The 24,662-nt window shown below is 43.8% G+C and overlaps 1 protein-coding gene across 5 annotated transcripts in view; it reads left to right on the forward strand.

Moving 5' to 3' along the window:
* Positions 1-24,662, forward strand: part of SIK3 (SIK family kinase 3) — a 263,839-nt gene that overhangs the window by 214,080 nt on the left and 25,097 nt on the right. For all 5 annotated transcript variants that reach the window (XM_070384161.1, XM_070384162.1, XM_070384163.1 and 2 more), the window contains exons 6-13: positions 537-660; positions 18,990-19,108; positions 19,655-19,765; positions 19,992-20,135; positions 20,572-20,649; positions 21,089-21,198; positions 22,562-22,715; positions 22,940-23,095. In XM_070384161.1, coding sequence (XP_070240262.1) covers positions 537-660; positions 18,990-19,108; positions 19,655-19,765; positions 19,992-20,135; positions 20,572-20,649; positions 21,089-21,198; positions 22,562-22,715; positions 22,940-23,095 — 996 coding nt within the window. The remainder of the gene's footprint in view (positions 1-536; positions 661-18,989; positions 19,109-19,654; positions 19,766-19,991; positions 20,136-20,571; positions 20,650-21,088; positions 21,199-22,561; positions 22,716-22,939; positions 23,096-24,662) is intronic.

Genomic DNA, 24,662 nt, shown 5'->3' on the forward strand with positions numbered 1-24,662 from the left:
CGCCTGTTTGAATTTTCAATTCTTTGTACAAAGACTGCTCTCCAGCCCTTGTCATATGGACTGAGCCACAGGTTTCCATCTCCCACTTTGTATCTGCAAAGAAAAAAAAAAAATCCCAAGGGCAAGCTTGGACAGATGCCCTTGCTCAGAACAGAAATTCTTTCTGTTGTTGCCCCTTGCCTTCTCCCTAGGATGAGTACTGAGAGAAATTCTAGATATGTTCCCCAAAACTAATGTCTGGAAGCAAAGAAGAATGCTAACTATTCTAAAGATGATTGGCCTTGACAATGCCCCATATTATTTCTCATTAAAAAAAAGAAGAAAAGGAAATGTTTGTCCCATTATCTCGTGCATGACTCACCACTCTCTCCATCAGTTCAGTTCAGTCGCTCAGTTGTGTCTGATTCTTTGCGACCCCATGGACTACAGCGTGCCTGGCTTCCCGGTCCATCACCAATTCTTCATACACATACTATAATGACCTCTCTTGTTTCTCTGATGCGATTTTAATCAAACGTTCTCTGTTTGCAATGCAGAGCCTCGGAGTCGTTCTCTATGTGCTTGTGTGCGGGGCCCTGCCGTTTGATGGGAGCACACTGCAGAATCTGCGGGCCCGGGTGTTGAGTGGAAAGTTTCGCATCCCATTTTTTATGTCCACAGGTAAGGGAAATGCCAGCACACGGCTATGACTGGGTTCATGGAACAGTAGACATGCTAAGTTATCCCAGAATTGAGTGATGGGGTATAAATGACCCATTTAACAGTTTGCTGAATTGAACCTCTGGAGGCATGATTCTATAGGAACAGAGTGTCTAGGTTTTAGCTTCAGATAACCCTGCCCGAGTTTGGTTCTGGACTCTACACAGGGCTGCTAGTGTGGTGGGCAGATTACTAAGTCTCCTCATTAATAAAAGACTGACAGTTTTGTGAGGACCACTACTATGAGAACTAAATTAAATAATGTATGGAGAGTTAATAGGCCCAGCACATAGTAGCGGGGCAGTAGATGATAGTCCTGTTTCATCTCTGTTTTATCTCTCACCCTTTTTCAGGATAATATTTCTGTTGGGTTGGTCAAAAAGTTCTTTCGGGTGCTTCCATAACACTTAAATGGTAAAATTGTTTGGCCAACCCAGGATTTACTGGGGGCTCCATTGAAATGCGGTAATAAATGGCAAGGGGAAAGCAGGCTTTGCATCTTAGTCTTGCTGATATTACATTTCCTGCTTCTGTGACATTTATCCCCCCAACTCAAATAAAAAAGTACTTTTTGAATGAGTGGGCAGTAGCTCTTAGAAAAAAGTATCACTGAAAACAGGCACCCCCCCAAAAAAAATAAAAACAGAAAGAAAACAGGCACCCAGAATCTACAGTATTCATCACCATCTGTATGCACATATAAGAAAGGGACATTCTGGGGCAGTGCTCTAAGCAGTCTGTTTAGTTTTGCCCCATCATGGTTTCAGTTAAAGGTACAACCTATAGCGTATATGTCAACTGGGTTGGGAGCAGAGTGTAAGCATATGGGAATTACGTTTTAGAAAGAAAACAAGAATTGCATTTGAAATCAACATCAGAAATTTTGTTTCTAAAATGCATTTTAGAAAAAAGCCATGGGAAAAATAAAATAGAGTCAGGTGGTAGGTTAGGGATGGTGGTTGGGTGGTTATTTGTAAAGGTATGGCAGGGAACCCCTTCCCTGAAAAACAGACGTTTTGGTGAAGACTTGGAGAAGGTGAGGGGAGGGTGTGAGCTGGGCAGTCTGAGGAAGGGCTTTGCATGCAGAGGGGACAGCCAGAGGGCAAAGGCCTTGGGGAGAGAACACACACTTGTATCTAAGGAACAGGATGGAAGCCTCTGTGCTAGACAGAAATGAGAGAGAGGACGGGAGAGGTGCAGTCAGAGTAAAGACCTTAGTTTTCACTCTTGAGTGAAATGAGAAAAGTCAGAGAATTTTAACAAAGGAATGGCATTAACTGACTTTTGGGTTTTCTTTAACTTTTATTATTTATTATGAAAAGTTTCAAGCATGCAAAAGTATTGAAAGAATTTTATGGTGACCTTTGTTCTTCAAAAACAAAATCACTCTGCCAGCTCTCTTGGTTGAAAGGTTCAAGGGCTGAAGGAAGGAGACCATTAGTAGGAGATTTTGGTGGCTAGTTCCCAGACTGGAGTGTAGAGGTTAGGGTGGTAAGAAGCCTTCAGATTCAAGAGATAATACGTACTGCGTGGCACCGTTCCGAGCGTTTTGCAAACATTAACTCATTTAATTATTTTAACAACCCTATAAGATACATGAGACTATTAGCCCCCATTTTACAGGTGATAAAGCTGAAACCAGGAGACGTTTAGCTATTTTCCCAAGATAACACAGCTACTAAGTGACTAAACTAGAATTTGAACCTAGGCAGTCTGGCTCCAGCAACATTTATGTGGGATTTGATCTGCGAGAAAGAGAGTAATTAAAGGTAACTCCTGGGTTCTTGGCTTGAGCAACTGGAAGGATGGATTTACTGCTAATAGAGGTGGGAATGGCTAGAGAAGACTGCCTCCATTTTGGAGAGAGGTTTTAGCTGTGTTCATTTGAGATGCCCATTAGACATCTAAGTTGAGTTATGGTATGGGCAGTTGAAATTAGTAGGACTTGGTTGGGAGTGGTGGGCTGTGGATACACATTTGGGAATGATCAGTGTATAGATAAGATTTAAAGCTCTGAGATAAGATCACATTTTAGGCCATGAATGTAGAGATGAGAAAAGGTCCAAGGATTAATCTCTGGGACACGCTAACATTCAGAGATCAGGAAGGTGAGCAGGGGTCAGCATAGGAATGGTTAGTAAGGTAAGCCAGAGCGTTTGTGTCCTGGAAAACAAGGGAAGACGATGTTTCCAGGAGGGGAATGAGAAATGGTGTGGAGTGCCCCTGACGGGTCAAATGATAGAACTTGTTGGAGGACAGAGAGGACGAAAAGTGCCCATCATACTAAGAAAGCATCAAGACAGGAAGACAAGGCAGGCAGCCTCGTGTTGATCAGAGGGTCAGTTTTTTATAGGGTAACTTACTCACAGCATGGGATCAGACAGACGGCGATCCAGAAGCATTTGCAGCGGTACTCTGCACTGTGAAGGGGACAGTTTTCTAGTTAACCTGAGTATCAGGGTATGTGCTTAGAAACAGGAAGTACATTCCTAAGTCCAGATTTATGAATGGGTGACTGGTCTCATGGGCACCAGGAATATGTCAGCCAAGCTCTTCATCACTATTGGGAGATACCAAAGCATAGAGGCCACCTGGACCTCATAGTCATGAAACAGCGTCCATTAACTACACAGTCCTTGACACAGAGAAGCAACACAGCACAGACTTGGGGCACAGTCAGTGGAAGGACAGGAGGAATGGTTAGGGGCCCAAGATAGCATCAGTTATGATAATAGCCACACAGAACTGAGTATCATATTTAGAAATGGGGAGATCATTGATGATCTTGAAGTACAGACTCGGTGGTGGAGTAGGAGCAAAACCCTAATTCATGTCAATACAACCAAAAAAGAATAGAAGGGAAATGGGGAGAAAGGAAATAGGCACAGCTCTTTCTGGTTTACCCTACAAGGGAGCAGAGAAGGGCGTAGTGGACTGCTCGACAGGCATCACCAGTGACCTTGTCCTAATCTGCTAGATGTCCTCAGTCTTCATCTTAATGGCTGCATTGCAGTGCTGGAGCTAAACACTAAAAATTCACCACTGCTTGCTTTCTTTCTTAAAAGTAAACTTTATTTTTGAGAACAGTTTGGGTTCATAGCAAAATTAAGCGGAAAGTACAGAGAGCGCCCGCGTTTGCCCTGCCCCATCCCCTCACACTCAGCTTCCTGCACGGTCATTTGCTCCTTGTTCAGTCGCTAAGCCGAGCCCAGCTCTTTGCAACTCCATGGACTGCAGCTCGCCAGGCTTCCCTGTCCTCCACTGTCTCCCAGAGTTTGCTCAAATTCATGTCCATTGAGTCAGTGATGCACTCTGAGCATCTCATCTTCTGCCGCCCTTTTCTCCCGTTGCCTTCAATCTTTCCTAGCATCACGGTCTTTTCCAGTGAGTCAGCTCTTTGCATCAGGCAGCCAATGTTTTGGAGCTTCAGTTTTAACATCAGTCCTTCTGATGAATATTCAGGGTTGCTTTCCTTTAGGATGGACTAGTTTGATCTTGCAGTCCAAGGGACTCTCAAGAATCTTCTCCAGAACCATAATTCGAAAGCATCAGTTCTTTGATGCTCAGCCTATTTTATGGTCCAGCTCTCACATCTGTACACAACTACTGGAAAAGCCATAGCTTTGACTATACTTTTGTTGGCAAGATGATGTCTTTGCTTTTTAGTATGGTGTCTAGGTTGTCATAGCTTTCTTCCACTGTCAGTATCTGGCACCAAAGTAGAACGTTTGTTACAGTTGATCAGCCTGCAGTAACACTACACTGAATTATCACTGAAGTCCACTGTTTACTATGGTTCTGGTGTCATACAGAGAATCCTCTGCGCCTGTTCACCCCATCCCGCTCCCTTAACCCCTGGCCATCAGTGATCGTTTCGCTGTCTCCACAGTTTTACCTCTTCCAGAATGTCATATAGTTGGAATCATGTAGTACGTGACCTTTTCAGATTGGCTTCTTTCACTTAGTAATGCATATAAAGTTCCTCTGTGTCTTTTCGTGGATTAATAGCTCATTTCTTTTTAATGTTCAATAATGTTCCATTGCTGGACATACACAGTTTACTTATGCTTCACCTGCTGATCAGCATCTGGGTTGCTTCCACATTTTGGCAGTTATGAACAAAACTGCTGTAAATGTCCATGTGCAGGATTTTGTGTGGATGTAAGTTTTCAGCTCACCTGAATAAATACCAGGGAGTGTGATTGCTGGATTATACGCTAAGGGTATGTTTAGTTTTGTAAGAAACCACCAAACTGTCTTTCAAAGTGCCTGTACCATTTTGCATCTCCACCAGCAATGAGTGAGAGCTCCTCTTGCCAAGTGTTGTCAGTGCTTTGGGTCTTTGCTGTCCTAACAGGTGTAAAGTGGTATCTTTGTTATTTTAATTTGTAATTCCTTAATGCTGTATGATGGTTAACATTTAATATGCATATTTACCATCTGTGTGTCTTGTTTGGCATATGTATAAATGTTTTCCCTATTTTTTAATTGAGTTGTTTATTTTCTTATCGTTGAGCCACTCCTTTTTTTATTATTAATTTTTATTGGAGCATGGTTGCTTTGCAGTGTTCTGTTACTTTCTACTGTACAGCAAAATGAATCAGCCACTCCTTGCTTTTTAAAATACCTTTTTTTCCATTGCTTCTCAGACACGACTTTCTCGTTTTCCTCCTGTCTCCCTGACTGCACCTTGTCTGCCAGATGTCTCTCTGCTCATCCTGTAAATCTTTTCTCTTCACACCATCTTTCTAAGCATATTATTCACTCCCATGGCTTTCGTCATTGCAATGATGTCCCCAGTTAACACTCAGTTAACTCTCTGGCCCAGACCTCTCCTCTGGGGTGAGGGGCTTATATATGCAATCAGTTGCTACCATCAGCTTCACTTGCATGTCTTCAGTTCACATCAGTGGAAACTGAATCTAACTTCCTCCTTAGATTTGCTCTATTCTGTGTTCCCTGTCTTAGTGAATGGTGTCACTGTCTGACCAAGACAGAAACTAGCCTTGACTCCTCACCACAGCTGCTCACTTACCAAACCCTGAACATCCAACCCTCCATTCCTATAGACACTTCTGTAGTGGCTCTTGCCTGGATTAAATAATAGCCAATTAAATGGATGCCTGACTCCAGCCTTATCCTTCTCTAATGCAGTCTCCACACAGCTGCACAAGTAGTATTTCTGAAATATATATGTCAAAACAAACAACATACACACTTGCACACAAATCTGCTTATATCACTTTCCAGCTTACACTTTGCAGTAGTTTATCATTTCCTCTAGGCTAACTTTCACTCCGTAACATGGCTAGAGCATTGGCTTCATTTTTGACCATGACCATAGTAAAAAATACATATTATACTGTGACCTAGAAAATACATGTATACATACAACTGAACAAAGTTTTCTTTTTTTAAAAAAGAAAAAGCAGAATTTGTCTTTACTATAGGCAGTGCACTCTAACATATTTTATTCTATCACATGAAAAATGCTGATGATTACTTACCAGGTTGATCACATGAGTGCTGTTTGAAAAACAATGGCATGGAAGTACCTCTGTGACCTGGCTCCTGCCTGTCTCTTCAGCCCCAGACCCCATTCTATATCTGGTCGCCCTAAGTTCCTTCCAGTTCCCCGAACAAGTTATGTTTTCAGGAGCAATTCCTTGCTTCTGGGATGCTTCTTCTCCCCCAACCCCATGCCACCCACTCCTGTATTCCAGAGCAAGAAGTTAGATGTGATAGAAATAAGAATCTAGATAATCTAGTCTACGATTCTTTCTTGTCTCATGGGCCTTCCCAAACATTTCATTATAATAATTTCTTTCTTTCTGTGTCTTCCACACCAGACTGGGAGCTTAGAGAAAGTAAAGACAAAACATGTTTTTTTTCACAGTTGTGTCTAGCCTAGCAGAGTATCTGGCATGTGGTAGGATTTAGTAAACAGTAAGTAAATAGAATTCTGCTTAAAACCCTCCAGTGGCTTTCATTTACACTTGGAAAACCATTCCAAAAGTCATTATTATTATGGCCGACATGAGGCACACTGCAGTGGGCCCCAGTCTTTAATCTCATTTCCTGCTCTTCTTTGCTCTAGGCCCCGAGCTCCAGTCACAGAGGCGTCTTTGCTGTTTCTCACAGTTGCCAAGCGCATGCATTCTTGTTTCCTCAGATACTCGCATGGCTTCCTCACCTCACTTGAGGTTTCTGCTTAAACGTCCCCTTAGAGAAGCCTCTCCTGACGCCCTCCTCATTCCCTTGCCATTACTCTGCCTCGTGCTTGTTCATGGCATTCACCACTACCTGACATTGTTCACTGTGTCCCCGTCCCTCATCCCACTGCCTGTTGACTGCAATAAGGTTTTGTTTTTGTTCACTGCTGTATCCCCTGGGCTTAGGACAGTGCATGGGTCCTGGTAGGCACTCAGTAAATGTCTGTTAAATAAATGAATACAGGCATGAATGCATGGGGTTCTTACTACCAAATAAATCAAATAATATCAGTAACCATAACTTACATTGCTTTAGGGCTTTCAGGTTTACAAAGTGTTTCCTATACTTGATCTAATTTGAGCTAGGTAATTGTCCTCTGGAGTTGGTCTTCGCACATAGTGGTTATCATTTTGCCAATGAAGTTTGAGAAGCTGGCGTTTAAAGAAGTTTAGTTGACTGGCCTGAAGAGACACAGGTGATAAATGACTAAGTCATTTCTCAAACTCAGTGTTTGTTCTGCTGCACCACACTGTTAGAAAGAAAGGGCGAGATAAACAAACCGCTTCCTCTGCTTTTCCAATGTCCACAGCGTTTCCTGTGAGCAGCTTGGATCCCTTCTCCCCTCCACCCCCACAGCGTGGCAGAAGATTTTCACTCAAGTCTTACCAGAGGTGGCTTCAGACAGCGGATGCTGGTGAATAGCTAACCATAGCGTCAGCCACGTAGTCTGTTAGTGCTTAGAAATAAACTGCACAACATCTTCACTACTTAGAAAGAACTAATATTTATAGCATGGTATAAGTTAGCAGGAAAGTTTAAAGACTCAGAGAATACCAACATAATTATCCTAAACGTGATCAGTCTTGAATCCTGGACAAGTAATTCCCTAAATAGGAATAACATTTTTTGGTAAGATTGAGTATGGAGAGGAACAAGAACGCCATCTGGGAAATGAGCGGACCTTCGCCGTGCTGCCAGCGCATTCCCTCTGCCCTCGGGGACAGGCGTGTGCTTGGCCTTGCCCGCCACCAGAGGCCCAAACCCCGGGCCCTCAGAGACCTCTGGCGGGATAAGCCATGGAGAAAAGGAGCTCGTCAGGTGCTTTTGTCTTTGCTCAGCTTAGACGTCCTTCAGGTACCAAAAAGGTTCAAGTTCATGTAAAGAAAACCTAGAGTCCATCCCTGAGTCCTTCTTCTCCTTACACCTCTAGTTTCTGGACATAATTGTACTTCATTAGACCCACAGTGAATTCTTTATCTGGAGGCTGGAGCCAGCCACTTTGCAGCCTGTCGGGTCTGCTGTTACTGTGCTACGGAAGATTATGTAGTTGGGGGAGTCCTAAAGAACAGGGCCCTTTTTTTCCCCTCAGGCTGTTTGTCATAGACCTGAACTGAGTTTATCCATTTTTCTGCCAAAAGGGTCTAGAAACTGCAGCTGAACCAGTGTCACTTTTTTAAATGGGCACTTGGGTGGCAGAGTAGGGAAGGCCCCATCGTCTAGCTTCTTCTAGCCAAATTGAATTCCAGAATATGTACAGCTGTGTGGGAGGCCATACTATACAAATGGATATAGTTAGTTCAAGAATTCTAAGCATCTCTTTATTGTCAGTAATGTGTGGAATGAAGTTCCCTTGCAGTTAGTGGATATTTCTGGGCCTGGTCTTGTTTGTTTGATACAAACTTCCCTTCATGGACATCTCGAGATATACTGAAGACATGCTTTCAATTTGGAATGACAGGGGTATAAATTTACAGGGATTTATTTGGGGCAGATCGGTTTCATACCACCCGGTTCAGTAACTGTGTATCTGTCTTCCTCTCCTCGCCCCTAGAATGCAGACTCCTTTGTATCAGGACTGTGTTTCACAGGTACAGCAGCATCCTCCATAAAGTTTAAAGGTGACTGGCATGGTGTAAACATTCAGTAAGTTTTTCTTTAATGAAAAATCGAATCATCACCACTTACCTGTAGAATCTTCTGTCAGACTCTTGTATTTTATTATTGTTGATAAAGTGATAGGTAATTCACTGATGATCTGAATTATTAACTGGCTTTATGTACTTTTGTTATATAGGTTATTATATAAATGACCAGGTCAAGTGACTTCTAGTTCAAAAAGGATTTGATCTGCAATCGAGTTGGCTTTCAGTGTCTTAAGTAAAATATGTTTGATCTAGACTGGTGTTTTTGGGTTAAACTTCTCAGAGCGTTCCAGAGACCAGTTAGGTATTGATGAAACCCTGAGCCTAAATTATAGAAGTTAAAACTTGCTGTTTGTTATGAGTTTCTGCAGAAGGTGAGACCTGACCTGGCCACGTGTGTTTGCAAATTCTTTGTCTGATTTCCGCTCCCGCTGAGGGAAGCCAGCAATGTAAATATTTTGAGCATCAAGCTCAATCACTACCAGTATATTTTTAAAAACAGTGAGAGGCCTACTTATTAAAGCCTAGTTTGTCTTATTCACCAGTTATACCACCTATTAGCAAATATAGTAAGATCAGTCATTTATTTAGCTGAAGGAAAATTAATTTACAGTGGAATAAACTGTACTGACGGCAAGTATGTAGAGATCTCTTGTGGACAATATTTTTACGTCCGTATTGATTAAACATCATTTGTGACTTAATTAATTGTAATACTGCATAAGCATTTTATCACTCACAACGCAAGACCCAGGCTTACATAATGCTTCTGAAGGAGGCTACCGTGCAGCTACTGCCAAAAAGCTTCCACTTAGATGCAAACAGCTTGGCCCTGATGGGCTTACTCATCAAGAACCACACAACATCTTGCTTGGCTAAAAGCACTTTGTTTAGAGGGATTGGGACAGGAGATTAAAGTAACTCACCCATCAGTCTCCATATACTCAAGGACTCAGAGTCCTCAGAGCGGTTCTTCCATACCTTTTTAAGGAACACTCTGCTACTCAGGGGGGGCTTCCCCAGTGGCTCAGAGGTAAAGAATCTGCTTGCAAGGCAAGAGGTGAAGGAGACATGGTTCGATCCCTGGGTCTGGAAGATTCCCTGGAGGAGGAAATGACAGCCCACTCCAGTATTCTTGCCTGTGATTGCACCTAAGACAATAGAAAACCAGGAGGTAAATATGGGTGCTGCCCTGTTATTATTATCCTTTCAGCAACACTGTCTCCTCGCTTCAGCGTCCCGATACAGGAAAACAGAGTCGGGGAAGATGTCCTAGATGGACAGTAGCTAACAGCCAGCCACTGAGCACTTTCTCAGTACTAGACACGGTTGCGTTAGCCTGTCAATGTCTCATGTTTAAAACAGCCCTATGAGGCAGGCTCCGATTGTCACCCGACAGACAAGGCATCGAGGCATGGTAAGGTTAAGGAACACCCCCGGAACCACCCAGTCAGACAGCGACAGAGCTGTTGGAGCCCTTGCAAGCTGGCTTCAGAAGCCACCCAGATGCTTTGATTGTATTTTAATCCTCAATGAGTACATTTCTGACGAGTGATTCCAGGTATCAAGAGAGTTCTGGGATGGATATCTTTGCCCATCTGAATTACTTACAGGGGAAAAAAAAGTGTTAGTATCAAGTACTGTGTATTGGATTCTGTATAAGTGAGCCAGAGTTTTCTTCCACTGTAATGGTTCTATTAGGACTTAAAATATATTTGAATAGTAAGATAGTATAAATGACAAGTTTTTATTTTAAAGATGTGACCTGCACATTGGACAGCCTCTAGTGTAAACAGTGGAACATGCTGGGGTCTTTTCAAGGTCAGGGCTACAGGTAAATGTAAGCCTCCCCCAGCCCTTAAGCCAGAGACTCCTAATTTCTAAATCTTAATTCTGGCAGCATCTCAGCCACCTAGAAGAACAGTTGAAAATAAGGAAATGTCAAGAAATAGATGTTATTTTTCTAACAAATGGAGATCTTTGGGTCAAACACTTGTTTTCTCCTCAGTCTGTCTCAGGTTGATAAACTTGTTAAACTCAAAGAGAGAGCCTCACCGCCTATTTACTGATTCCCAACAGAAGCTTTCCCCATCTGCACCCACCAGTATTTGCTACATTGTGCCAAGTCATCTCCCTTTGACTCTGTTCAGCCACAGAAAGGGTATCATAGAATATAGATGTAAGGAAATTTCCTTCTATTCCAGAACATTCCAGTAATTTGCAGAAACCAGTGTTTTGGGGTAGAATTTGTATTTAAATGACTCTCTACTTCCTTGTCTAATCTCTTACTGGTGGGCTATCCTTGTAGGAATTTTACTGAATTCTCTGGTACCGGGACTCACACTTCTCTTTCCCCAAAAGAACTAAAAACGTTTGGTTTCAAAACAGGACATTTTTTTCCTCAGTGTCATTTCTCTTAGAGGAGTTGATCTCAGTGCTTGTTTATTATGAGTAAACTGTTTTCCAACAGCCAACGTTATCGTGAAGTAAGTTCCATTAGAGTTAATTCCAAGATTATGTAGTTTCTTTTGTTGTGTAAAACTGTGGTATTGACTGTTACTTTAAATAAAGTTAGAAATGTTTATGTATTTCTCTTGTGATAGTAAAGTATTAAAATTTAATTTTTAAGGAGTAAAAATATTCTAATACCTACAGCACCATTGTTCTAGCACTGTCCAATATAACAAAATTTCATTGTAATAACAAAAAAACCCTGTGTTTTGTATGATTGTACTTAACATTTATGCAGTGCATAAATGCAACTATAGAACAGCATATTCATCGTGAATATATGTTCTTTATACATACAAATGCCTTACTGCAAGACCATGGGTCTACACTGTTTAGATTTTAAAATAAGTCACTTCATTAGATAGATTTGACCTTAGCTGACAATGGCGGTGCTTCCTTCCGCGTGTGTTAGTCACTCAGTCGTGTCTGACTCTTTGTGACCCCGTGGACTACAGCCTGCCAAGCTCCTCTGTCCATGGGGTCATCCATCCAAGAATACTGGAGTGGGTTACCATTTCCTCCTCCGGGGGATCTTCCCAACCCTGGGTTCAAACCTGAGTCTCCTGCATTTCAGGAGGATTATTTACCGTCTGAACTCCCAGACGTGGCAAGGGTTTCCGTGGGCATGTTAAAAAAAGTTATTTCTAGGACTCAGTCCACTAGCAGAGTGAGGATTCCTAACTCTGGCCAGCTTCATACCAAAAAAAATGTATCTTGGCGCAAGTACTTATGATTTTCTTTTTAATTTTAAGCCTTAATTTATTAATTCAGTATGTAACTCTTATCACAGCCATGTTGCTTCATACAGAATTTTTCACTGTGGGTCAGTCATTGGTCTTGTTCTGTTTGTTATAATAATATCAGTTCTCTCCCAGACTGGTACTTGAGCTGGCCAAAGTGAGTGGATAATAGAATCAGGCTGTGTATCACATTGTATTCTTGTTCTGAAAAGCATAAGAAATTAGTGCCATTTAACTTTAAAAAAAAATATGAAGTTAAGTCATTTTCATGGAAACAGACATTTTAGCTAGTTTACTTTTGTTTCTTTTTTGGATTTTTGAGATTTGAGAAAAATAGAGCCCTCTTTGAAATTTGAATTGCTCTGGAGAATTAAACATTATTAAGAAATTGGTTAAAATTATTGAAAACAAAGAGCTCTCGGGCTAAATGTTTTGGCATTACCTTTGAACACACCTAGTGTTGACTGACTAGGGTCTTCCCAGGTGGGTGAAGCCAGTGCAGGAGACGAGGGAGACATGGGTTTGATCCCTGAGTCAGGAAGATCCCCTGGAGGAAGAAATGGCAACTCACTGCAGTATTTTTGCCAGAAAAATCCCGTGGACAGAGGAGTCTGGTGGGCTGCATGCAGTCCGTGGGGTCGCTAAAGAGTCATGCGTGACTGAGCACACAGCAGCGGAGTCTAGCACTGACTGGAAAGAGGATGTGAGAAACCACACCATGCCCTCTTCCAGCACCTGTAAGAAACACCGGCTTCCTGGGTAACTGCTTCTTGCTTGCATTCTCCCCGCGCCTCCTGGCACACAGATGTCTTCTGTTCCCCCAGCTCCAAGCAGTTTTATGTGGTCAGAAAGAATCTATGACTCAGTTCCTCTCAGACCACTCCTCTGCCCACAGAGCTGAAAATGATTGCTTTGTCATGTCCCATTCTTTGGCAGCACATGAAGGGCTTAGGGACACTTGGCATTTCCTCCATCAGAGAACCAGCCTAAAGATTCTGAGGGCCGGTTCCCTGAAGTTTTGCCTGCCCCTTCTGCCTGTCTCTTGATTCCTTGACTGGGGAAGCCTGTGGTTGCCAGCCTTCCATCCCCACCCCCACCGCCATGTGACGACCAGGGCGCGTCAGCCAGGCTTGCTCTTCTGTAGCGCATCTCAGCCTCACCGTCATCCCTGCCTTCTCAGTTCACCCTAATGCAACTTGCTGTTTGCCATGACACTGTCCGCCAGCTAGTTCACAGCCTTCTGAATTTATTACCTGGCCTGCTTTCCATGGACTTGGCTTATAGGTGACTCTGTTGGGATGGAAACTATGGAGAGTACATGGCATTTGATTTATTGGAGGAAGAATGAAATTGATCTGATATGTTTTTATAAAGATATGCTGGCTGCTACCTAAAATATCAGCAGTTAATTTAGGTACTGTATGGGTTAAAAGCTCTGGCTTTGGCCTGATACTGACCAGAATTTGTATCCTAGTTTTGCTTCATATTAACCTGGTCAAGTTTCTTATCTGATTTTTCATTTCTCTATTTGTATAATAGATATAGTACTAATAAGGACTAGTGTGTAAATCAGATGCTTAAGCTAACTTCAAGGGTTCATTTATTTTAATTAGCACTCTGCCTCCCTCTTATATGGTGCACAAGAAATGTTAGTAATTATTACTAAATAATATTTTTAAAAGAATTTCTCCATTCCCTCCTTCCTTATGTTGTTTTTCACTCTTCTCTCTCACTTCGTTCTCTTAAGAGGGTAAAGACATATATTGATACTATTCTCAGACACATCCACAGGGTTTGTGGAGAAGATCTGATCTGCCAAGAGCTGTTTGGGTTTGTTGTATCATAACCTAGACGCTATGGCTGTGTCACATACAGCTGCCTCCTCACACGGTAATCTGATTTACACATTACTCTGGGCAGCCTCAGAAACGATTGGTAAGTAAGTACCCTCTGTGTGAATGAGACAGTGGACTCTAAAGCTACAATGGGAGACCTTGGAAATCATCTGATCCAGGCTTTTGCCCCCAGACAGTGCCACATTTTAATGTTCTGTAAAATGACAGTTGGCTGGTTTTTCCAGCTTGAAGCACGGAGAATGCCTGTTCTGTTGTGGGTTCTTGGAGTCAGATTATTAAAGTTGTTAGGAGGAATTGTAGTAGTCGCCTTGTCCAGTGCTTCTTTCGTCTGGCATCACCGAGAACTGATTTCACACCGTGTGCTGTGCAGGCCCTGGTGATGCAGAGCTCAGTGAGACATTCAGGGGCCCCCAGTCTTCCTCAAACCAATACTGGGGGCCCTTTCTAACAACTTCGCAAACGCCAGCCTCTGATTAGACATTTCTAATCAAAAACAAAGAAGACCTCTCAGCCTTTTATGGAAATAGAAGAGGAGTCTGCTGAAAGGATTCATTTCCTTAAGAGCAGTGGAACTTCTTGAGCATTGACAGCTTAGAAGCCAGTGAGATGGTAGTTTCTGAGCTCAATCCTAGTGTTCTCAGATTGGGATTGGATATACTAGAAGAGCAAGGGGGAAAAGCGGGTTTTTTTGCCAGGCTTGAGAAGGGCTTAACATCGCCCATTAATTATTCAAAATTAAATAAGGAGTTGGATCCTGATGACTCCATACATTTTAAAACTTTACATAGGTAATGTAAATACAATATAAATAAATCATTAAATGGAAAATTTCTAGTAACAATAAAGATACTATTTCACAGGTCAAATTGTTCTCATTTCATAGTTACATGGTTTTTTTCGAGTTGAAGGGGACCAAAGAGTTTATCGTATCCAGTTGCTTCTGGACTTAATTTTTAAAGTGAAACCTTACTCAGAATACAAATGTATAAAAGGAGTAAAATCAGCTGCGCTCCAGGTGTGGCCTTGCCTACTTGACTACCCCCGCCCCCACCTCACTTCCCTCAGGGGCCCCTCCTTAAATCCCTAGGACCTTAATCTAGTACTTTGGATCAGTTCTAATAATTGAAAAGATTTTTCCTGCGTTGAAATTGTTACTTCTAATTATTCCAGATTCCGGGCCCTGGAGCAGCGCAGTATAAACGCACTGTCTTCTGTGTGCCCTTCAGATGCTGATGAGCGCTCCCTGTGCCCTTCCTGCCTGCACCTTCTCTTCTCCCCGATAAATCAGCCTCGTGACTTTTAACCTTCAGTGGCGTGTTTTCAAAGTTTTAATCAGGAACTTTTCTCTTACGTGATTCTATTAATATCTCTTCTTCTGTCTTGGAAATAGAGACAGAGCCTCTACTAAATATCTCAGGTGAATTTCAAGTTGGTTTTAAACTCCCCCTTCTTCATCCTTTATTTTTTTCTCCCCTTCAAACTGAATACTTTCAGCCTCTTAGAGAAAGCTGTTTATCATCAAGGTCAAAAAGGAAAAAGATGTTAAAGACCCGGCCTCAGAAGGAATTACAACTTAGGAAGCGGTCTGAACTGAATTCCCATTTCAGGACCCTGCCCATACAGGAGTCCGCTGTCCACAAAGCCACCCAAACGCCTGTCAGCACCATGGGGCAGCCCGAGCTGGGCGCCCTCGAGTCCCCTTTCTGGCGGCATCGGGTTTCCCAGGGGGCCAGCACTGCCCTGAGCTTGCAAGGAGCCGCTGAGAGCAGACCCCCTGGCACAGGCGGAGCTGCCTGTGCTGCTGCAGTGCTTCCATTCCATTCAGTAGCAAAGGCTGCCCTTTGAGGAGGAACAAGCGATGGGGCTGTTTTTGACATTAAAATACAGTTTTCTCTGGCATCTGGGCAAGTTGGTGTTTGTCTTCTTTGATCTGGGGCCCTGTTTTCTTTCCATTCACTTTAATGTACTGTCTGGTGGTTAGTTGTGTTATTAGGTGTGAGAGCATTTATTCCCTTTTCTTTCACCCTCTTTCCATGTTTTATGTAGAATGGTGCCTTCTAGTTTGAACATCCTTTCCTGAGCTGTATGTGATGCGTAAGAAGCATGAGTTGATAACAATACCCTGGCTTTCCGCATTTGGTCGTATTCCGCCATCTGTGCAGCAGGTGCAGAGTGTGAGGTTTCTGCTCCTTTGGGTGCTGGACAGCATGTCGGGAGCACAGATGTGGGCTTGTGTCCTTCAGTTGTTGCCACTGCAACAAGATGACTGCAGGCCCCTCAGCCTGGGACCTGTAAACACCTAGGGAATCTGTGACTCAGGGTCTGTGGGCTCCTTGCATGGACTAAAAGGTAGACGCAAAATTTTGTGTACAAATTCTTGTTTGCATTTTTCTGGAGATTTTTCAAGGCATCTGAAACCAACTAATAGTTAAGGATGACTGAAAAGAGGTTTCAAGATCCTGAAATTGAACCAGATAGATCTTCCACTCAGGACTTATTACAGTGGTGTTAATTTTGTTTGTTTTTAAGAAAATGCCTTTAAAATTCTGTTTTAAAGCAAGCCCATAACTGGCCATCATTCAGCATTGGTCATCTGATTCAGGACTAATGCACGAGATACTATATGAAAACCAAAAGAAAACAGAACAGTTAGAGTGCCATCTAGTGGTCCGAATGATAATTTCCCAGCTTTGGAATCAGGCCCAGGCCTTCTCCATACACCCGGGTCTTTAGTTTTAGCAGCTTTCTAAATCAAGAACATTTTTTTCCTCTCAGGTAATTGCAGACCATAAAGGTATGTGGTCATGATACTTGTCTTCCACACAGATACTGCAGTTGTGGATTCTAGCCTTGCTTACTCTGGAGACATAATTTTCATAAAAGCTTAATGCTGTAGATGGCATGCATTTTATAGGAATATAGGAACTACAGACTTCGAGAGTCATACTGCATTTGATTGTACTTTTAATCATAAAGCTGGAACAAACTGATGACTGCCATAAAATCATTTTGATATAGAGGCTTTGTTTTATTTCTTTTTCAAGTTAGAATAAATTTAAAAATTGAGTAATTTGTCTTAATTACTCTTTGTATTCCTTTCATGATGGTGACATAGAATGATGTTCGCCAAATGGTGCAGAAATTGTGAGGTTTCAGAGTTGAATTTATTCAGGGAAAATATATCAGACGATTTGTATCCACATGAAAATATGCTAAGAGCATAGCTCTCAAGTCCTTACTCTGCTGTAATGTAGCAATGGTTGATCATGTTAACTTGTTTATTCTTTTATAAATGGGGCTGATAACAGTATCTAACATAGGGTTGTTGTTAAGATTAAATGAAATAAAGTTGGTAAGCACAGTGCCTTGGATATAAAAAGTCTTTTCATTTATTAAAGTCTCTTTAATATTGCTGTTGTTAGTATCACTGGCCAGTTTTTGTTTTTTTTTTTTTTTTTTCAGGACAGCTGTAGTAAAATGGAAACAATCTTGTATCTTACGGAGAATTTTATAGTTTTTAAAAGCATTTGCTCACATACAGTCTTGTTTGATTAGTTTCAATAAATGTTTACTTATTCACATATATTCAGCAGCTATTTATTCAACTCCTGTTAGGTATAATCATCATCTTTGGCATTGCATGTTTGATACTGAAAACAGCAATAAAAAAGGCCTCACGTGGCGGGGGGTGGGGCAGGGGGTTAGACAATGAGCAGTAAATAAATAAGGTGATTTTACACAGAAGTCATTAGTGTGAAGGAAATTAGTGTGATGTCATAGGGCACGACTGGACACCTCCTTGAGGCTGATGAGGTGGTCAGGAGAGATCTTTCTGAGAAAGTTGACATTTAAGTTCTTTCCTGAATGAGAAAGAGCCAGCCACGTGAGGGCTGGGGAGCAGCCGTCCTGACTAAGGGATACAGTGAGTGTAAATGGCATTGGTGGGAACGTGATGAGTATATGCACAGACTATAAAGAAGGCCTGTGCTGCTGGAGCTCAGGGAGCCCAGGGCACGTGGCTGGAGGTGGGGTCAGAGGACTTTGGACTTTATTCTGCGGGTTCTGGGTGAGCTGGTGTGTGATTCAGAGCACCAACCGCAGAGACTGGTTTGAAATCTAACCTATTGAGTGGTCTTCAACAAGTTTTTTGACTTCTCTGTGCCTAATTTTAACGTCTCCAAAGTGAGAATAATGATCGTTTCTTCCTCCTGGGATTGCTGTGAGGATTAAATGAGATCAAAATATGTGTGAAGTAGTCAGCAGAGTGTCTCCATGGTGCTGTTTTTTTATCATCAGTATCTAGGTTCAGTTCCATCACACGTGCTACCCCCATGTCATCATCAGTACCCTCAAGTTACAGATGAGAACACTTAGAAATAGAGGGTGGTTTTGAAATCAGAATATAGGCATCTTGATTTTGGAGCCATCATTCTTTTTGCAGTGTATTCTGCAACATGAGCTCCCAGAGTGACACCTCTCTGATCTGAATCTCTTTAGCTCAGAGCTCAGTTGTATGCCCCTGCGAATGTGAGAAAATTATCAGTAAAGGTTACCATGTGTGGTAGGGAGGCTCCATGCCTGTCTTCTCCCCACACCTGGGACCCTACACCCGAAAGCGTTAGTGTGCACATCAGAATGCAGAGAGGAGGAAGGAGCTGACTGTATTTTGGGATCTTGTAAGGCACTGAATAGCTTCAGACACTGAAACTCTTCCTTAATTGCAGCAAATGGGGCCCTACAAAATATAAGTAAATGAAATCCAGGGATTATCCCAGATTTTTTTCTAATCCGACTTTTAGTGAAGGTATTAACCAGGACCCCACTCCCCCCACCCCCAGCCCTGAGTTGAATTTCCCTCTCCTCCACCTCTTCCTGCCTTTGCCTGGCCCCTTCTGGGGTAAGCCATGGCAGAGGTAAGGATCACGAAGTGAGAGAAACAAATGAGAAGCCAGGAGCTAGGAAGTCCACCTGCTCGCCCTGCCCGTGTTCCTCGGCCCCCGCAGCGCCTCCCCCACCGGCACTGATGGCCGGCTCCATGTCTCTTGCAGAATGTGAGCACCTGATCCGCCACATGCTGGTGTTGGACCCCAACAAGCGCCTCTCCATGGAGCAGATCTGCAAGCACAAGTGGATGAAGCTAGGGGATGCGGACCCCAACTTCGATAGGGTGAGCGGGCCTCCACTCGCCCCCAGGAAAGCCTGTTCGGGCTGCTGCAGGCTCTTTTGCATAAGATTGTAACCAGGCCAGGACCTAGAAGGGCAGGCCTGGATGCAGGCTGTTGTGTAATCCTGAAGCAAGTAAAGCCAGCAAGAAGGAAGCTCAACCAGCTGAGCTGTTGCGGAATAGTGATACCAGTTCCTGACCGCATGTCCTCACATCCGGGTCCCTTCCCGGGTCTTGGGACAGTACAGCCTCTTCCCACGGGATTGTTCACCTACTCTTATCTCTCGCTGTGCACAGTCCAACAGATCCTGCAGCATTCCTTTATTTAAATCATCGTAGCCATCCCAGGTACCCCAGGAGCTCAGGAAAATAGTGGCCTAGCCATCTTATCTGCTCCTAGCTGAGTACCCAGGGCTTTCTTGCTTAGGCTTCATCTAAGGCCAAAAATATCACAAGCTAGGGAGCATGGAACAGCTTGTTCATTATATATGATCTGCCATCTTGACGTAGTTAATTGGGAGTTTGATAGCTTGCCTTTTTTTGTTACAGTTAATAGCCGAATGCCAGCAGCTGAAGGAAGAAAGGCAGATGGACCCTCTGAATGAGGATGTCCTCTTAGCCATGGAAAACATGGGACTGGACAAAGAGCGGACACTGCAGGTACCTAAGTGAGCAGAGGCCGGGGTGGGGGCTGCTCTCCCTCTGCCCTGTCTTTCCCATGTATCCTTCTTCCTGGGAACCTGGATCTTTTCATTTTCCTCCCATTCTTCCTCTGCCCCTTGAAAAGAAGGCGCTTTATTATTCTACTATTACTTTTAAAAGAGTTTTGGTCATTGACGTGCTGTTTCACCAGGGTTTTTTGCTCTTTCCCCTTTTGTCTCGGTAGTCGTTAAGATCAGATGCCTATGATCACTATAGTGCAATCTACAGCCTGCTGTGTGACCGGCATAAGAGACATAAAACCCTGCGTGTTGGAGTACCTCCTGGCATGCCCCGAACCATGGGCTTCCAGCCGCCAGTCAACCTCCAGGTGGGTGATAACTCCAGTGATCAGATTCAGGACTAGTAACGTGGAGAGGGGTGGTGGTTATCCATCGCTCTCTAACGCCAGATCATGCTTATCCGTCGGCTTACCTGCTCTTCTTACCCATCGCCTCCCAGCTGCCATCTCTTCCTTTGTCAGAGGCCAAGCAAAGAACTCAGTCTTTCTTTGATAGAGTGGGTGGAAGAGTATTCCAGCACTTGGAAGGGACACCAATAGTTGAGTTTTTTTTTTAAGAAAAGAAACCATAAATCATTGCGAGAGACTGTCTTCGCTAAAGAATACTTCCTTGTAGCTTCTAAGAGCAGAGGAACCAAAAACTCAAAAGTAGAAACATAGACTTTAGCCATCAAGAATGTTTTGAAAGCCTCTATGATTTCCCTCTGGTGTTGAAAAGCCTGTATGTGTGTGTGCTGCTTTCCAGGCGGAGCAGGCTGGTACCACTATGAACATCAGCGTCCCCCAGGTGCAGCTCATCAACCCAGAGAATCAAATCGTGGAGGCAAGTAGCAGCCCCTGGTGGCTGTCAACTGAACCTACTTTCTTTCCCATAGCCTCGTTGCCTTTCTTTACTACTTCTATGTATTTTCTTATTTATTCATTTCCCCATTTATTTTTGGCCGTGCTGGGTCTTCGTTGCCTCTCGGGCTTTCTCTGGTTGCGGCAAGTCAGGGAGCTCTTCGTGGCAGTGGGCAGGCTTCTCGTTGTGGTGGCTTCTTCTGTTGTGGAGCACGGGGTCTAGAGTGCGAGCTCGGGAGTTGCTGCACACGGGGCTCAGTTGCCCCGCAGCACGTGAGATCTTCCTGGACCAGGGATCTAACCCGTGTCCCCTACACCGGCAGGCAGATTCTTAGCCACTGGACCACCTGGGAAGTCCCCTTCCCTTCTTTCTTGTTTCTCACTCTCTTGTTTCTGATTTGTCCGTGCTTCCCTCACCTCAGCCGGACGGGGCGGTGAACGTGGACAGTGACGAGGGTGAAGAGCCTTCCCCTGAAGCGCTGGTCCGCTATCTGTCCATGAGGAGGCACACAGTGGGCGTGGCTGACCCCCGGTGAGTGTCCGGCAGAAAATTCCCATCTGACTTTGAGTTCCTCCTGTGGCACATTTCCCGTACTTCGTTGTATCTCCCAGATGAGATCTGATACAGTGGCCAAGACACGTGGTTAACCTCTTCAGGCTCCCTGGTAGGTCAGACTTGCTTGGACTTGAGGATCACAGACCTGTCACTAGTGCAGGGTGGGCTGAAAGCCGCCATCGAGCCAGGCAATGACAGTACTTTGGTGAAGAGCATAGCATGTCTTTTCCCACAAAGACCTCAGATACCTCAGGTACCACATAAAAGTACCCCTGAAAATGCATCTGTGTTTGACAACTTTTAGAGGTGCTTTTTGCCATATATTTTAATGGAAGACTTAATCTAAGAAGTGAGGACAAACAGCAGGATAGAATTTATAGATGTAAAAAAATTAAATTCAGTGAAAAAAAATTATGTGAACAAAAGTCCAAAAATATGCCAGATAAGTACCGGTTTCCCAAAGTGTTTTCCCAAAACAGCCCTTCATTGTGTCCCCTGCTTGCCCGCACACTGGAGAAATGGACTGAAGGCCAGCTCTCTTGGTTTTTGTTCAACACTTGAAGATTCTCACCATTAAAAATAGCCATGCCACTTTTCTGGCGATTTCTTCTCCTGAGTAGGGAAGAGAAGGTTGTGGCAAGAGTCCTCTTGAGAGTTCAGCTCGGAGCAAAGCTGGTTTCTTTTTTCTTTGAGTCATTTCCAAAAGAGCCTCCCCTGCTTACTGGTTTGCTTGCTCCACATTATCAGCCTACAATGAAACAGGCGATCGGGGAGCATTCTGGCTTCGCAGACAATGTCAGCTTCGGAGGGTGGAGTCCCGTGTCACCCTGTTAGTGGAAAGAGCTCTTATTTTAAAGTGTGCTATAAACCCCTCTGTCGGAACTCCACAGCCCTGCCCATCCACGGCTTATCTGCCCATCAGCCCTGATGGCGCTGACAGCATTCTTTCCCCGGTGAATCAGCTGCTACTTTGGGGCAGCCATTGTTTGAGTGGATGGCCGTGTCCTCCCTTACTTGCTGTTCACCTCCAGGCCTCGGAGACCTGAACTGGATGGGGGCCAGTGTTTCCTGTTGGCACAGAGCTGTTGGTTTTACATGAGTGGTCAGTGCAGAATGGTGATCCCCAGCCACAGATAGTGAAATGGCAGAGAGCCAGATTCCACACACCTGGCTCCACACACTTCTGCTCGCTCTGGCACCTTGGAGAGAAATACACATTTAGGAGGAAGGTAGAAAGATAAACTAAACCGTGCAGAATTTGGCAGTGTCCTCAGTTTGGGGTTCTAGGTTGTGAGGGAGAATTGTAACCAGACTTCTCCATCATCCTGTTTCCCGTCAGCACGGAGGTCATGGAAGATCTGCAGAAGCTGCTGCCTGGCTTTCCTGGAGTCAACCCGCAGGCTCCCTTCCTGCAGGTGGCCCCGAACGTGAACTTCATGCACAACCTGTTGCCCATGCAAAATCTGCAGCCAACCGGGCAGCTGGAATATAAGGTATCTGACCTGGGAGAGGGCTTGCCCCCAGAGAGCTCGTCTGAGCTGCCTTTGAGAAATGCAGAGACCGTCCCCAGGATTTCAGGGTGTCCTTAGAAGGGTGCTTTCTCTCTCCTACGTCACCATCATGGGATCCCTTCCTTTCAGTAGACTGGAGTACTGCTGTCTTCTCTCCTCTTTTCTCCCCACCTCACCGAACTATCCCTCCCTGTCTCCTCCTGCAGGAGCAGTCCCTGTTACAGCCGCCCACCCTGCAGCTGCTGAACGGAATGGGGCCCCTTGGCCGGAGGGCATCAGATGGAGGTGCCAACATCCAACTTCACGCCCAGCAGCTGCTGAAGCGCCCACGGGGACCCTCCCCTCTTGTCACCATGACACCAGTGAGTGGCAGTATGAAGCCCTGCTTGCTTTCTCAGAGGCTTTTTGTAAAGAGGTTTTGGAACTCAGGGTCTCCAACCTAAACGTCTGAATTTCTTCTTTCCCTCAACATGCAATGCTCAGTGTCATTTCCATTTTTTTCAGGCTAGTAGAATTTTCCAGACTTAATTTTTGGTTAGCTTCTTCACTTAACCAAATAATTTCCATACTGTATCCTGCTTCTGGAGGGATTCATCTTTGGGGAGCCTCTTGTAGACACTCGAGTAAAGGGCAGCTACTGCCCTGCCTGCTTCAAGTCAGGGAGTCATAGTCTCAGGCCCGACCTTCCTGCAAATCACATTTCCATGCCAGAGGGCAGTGGAAACTAACAGTTTTCTCTGGGCTTAATTGCTTTTTAGACTGGTTTCCAGATTTACCTTCTCACCAACTCTTCCTCCTTTGATTAACATACCTCACACTTTTGGTGCCAGCTGGATCCCTTGATGATTTGGCTTCTAAGCTGACAGTTGGCATCTCTCAACCCCATGTTTTTTAATATGATGGTCACAAAGATTCTTTTCTTCCCCTGGTTTCTGTTTATTTCTGATTAGTTTCCTGCCATAGATCGATTCATTCCTTCATTCATTTATTCATCCATTAAATCTCATACTACATTAAGGTTGAGTGCTAATTATATCCAGAGCCCTCACTGGGTATTTCAGGGCGGTGCTTCTTAAGGTGTCTCTCTAGTTTGAGGACCTTGTTTTCCCTATTATCAGAAAAATTAAAAATTTAAAACATATGAACTACAAGGCTAAATTTTATTTGGTTCAACAGAAAAAATTACTCTGTTAAGTTGCTATAAAGGTTTATAAATATTACTCTCTGTTACTTTACCTACCTTATCTTAGATCAGTAATGAAACAGTTTGTAGACTGATGCAGGTCTACTGTGCCAGTAACATGGCTGCTGGGAAAAGGGAAGAATTCATATTTACAGTTTCTGGCCTCATTGAGCTTATACTATAATAGGAAGATGCGATCCACATATGTGAAGTATTGGAGTAACAGTAAAAGACCAATGTGATGAAGTGCTGGAGTGAAGACCGTGGGCCTGTAGGTGGCAGAGGCACTTAGGAAAAGGCCAGGTCAGTGTAGATTTGGAAGGTCCAGAACAGCTTTATGGGAGGTGCAGTGACTTTGTCCACTGTAACTGTTTTTGCCAAGGTCACTAATGAACTTCTGGTGGATATTTTTCATCTTTATCTTTTTGGACTTCCCAGTTGTAGTAGTTATGGCTGACCATTTTTCTCCTTGAAAAATGGTCTTCTTTTACCGTATTCTTTTGTGTTTTTCTCCTAGCTCCCCTTTTCAGGTTCCCTTTCTTCTTTTTCCTAGAAACCCACAGTTCTGTCTGAGGTCCTGTTTCCATTTCATTTTACAGACTTTCTCTGAGTGATCCTGTCCACTTCCCTATTTCTGTCACTGAGAGATTCTCTGGCCCACAATGCTTTTCTGAGCCCTGCACTTCTATCTATATGATTACCAGCTACACAGATCCAGTTGGTTACTTGGCAAGTCCTCACCATTT

Source organism: Bos mutus, chromosome 15 (assembly GCF_027580195.1).
Source record: "Bos mutus isolate GX-2022 chromosome 15, NWIPB_WYAK_1.1, whole genome shotgun sequence".
NCBI classification, from domain to species: Eukaryota; Metazoa; Chordata; class Mammalia; order Artiodactyla; family Bovidae; genus Bos; species Bos mutus.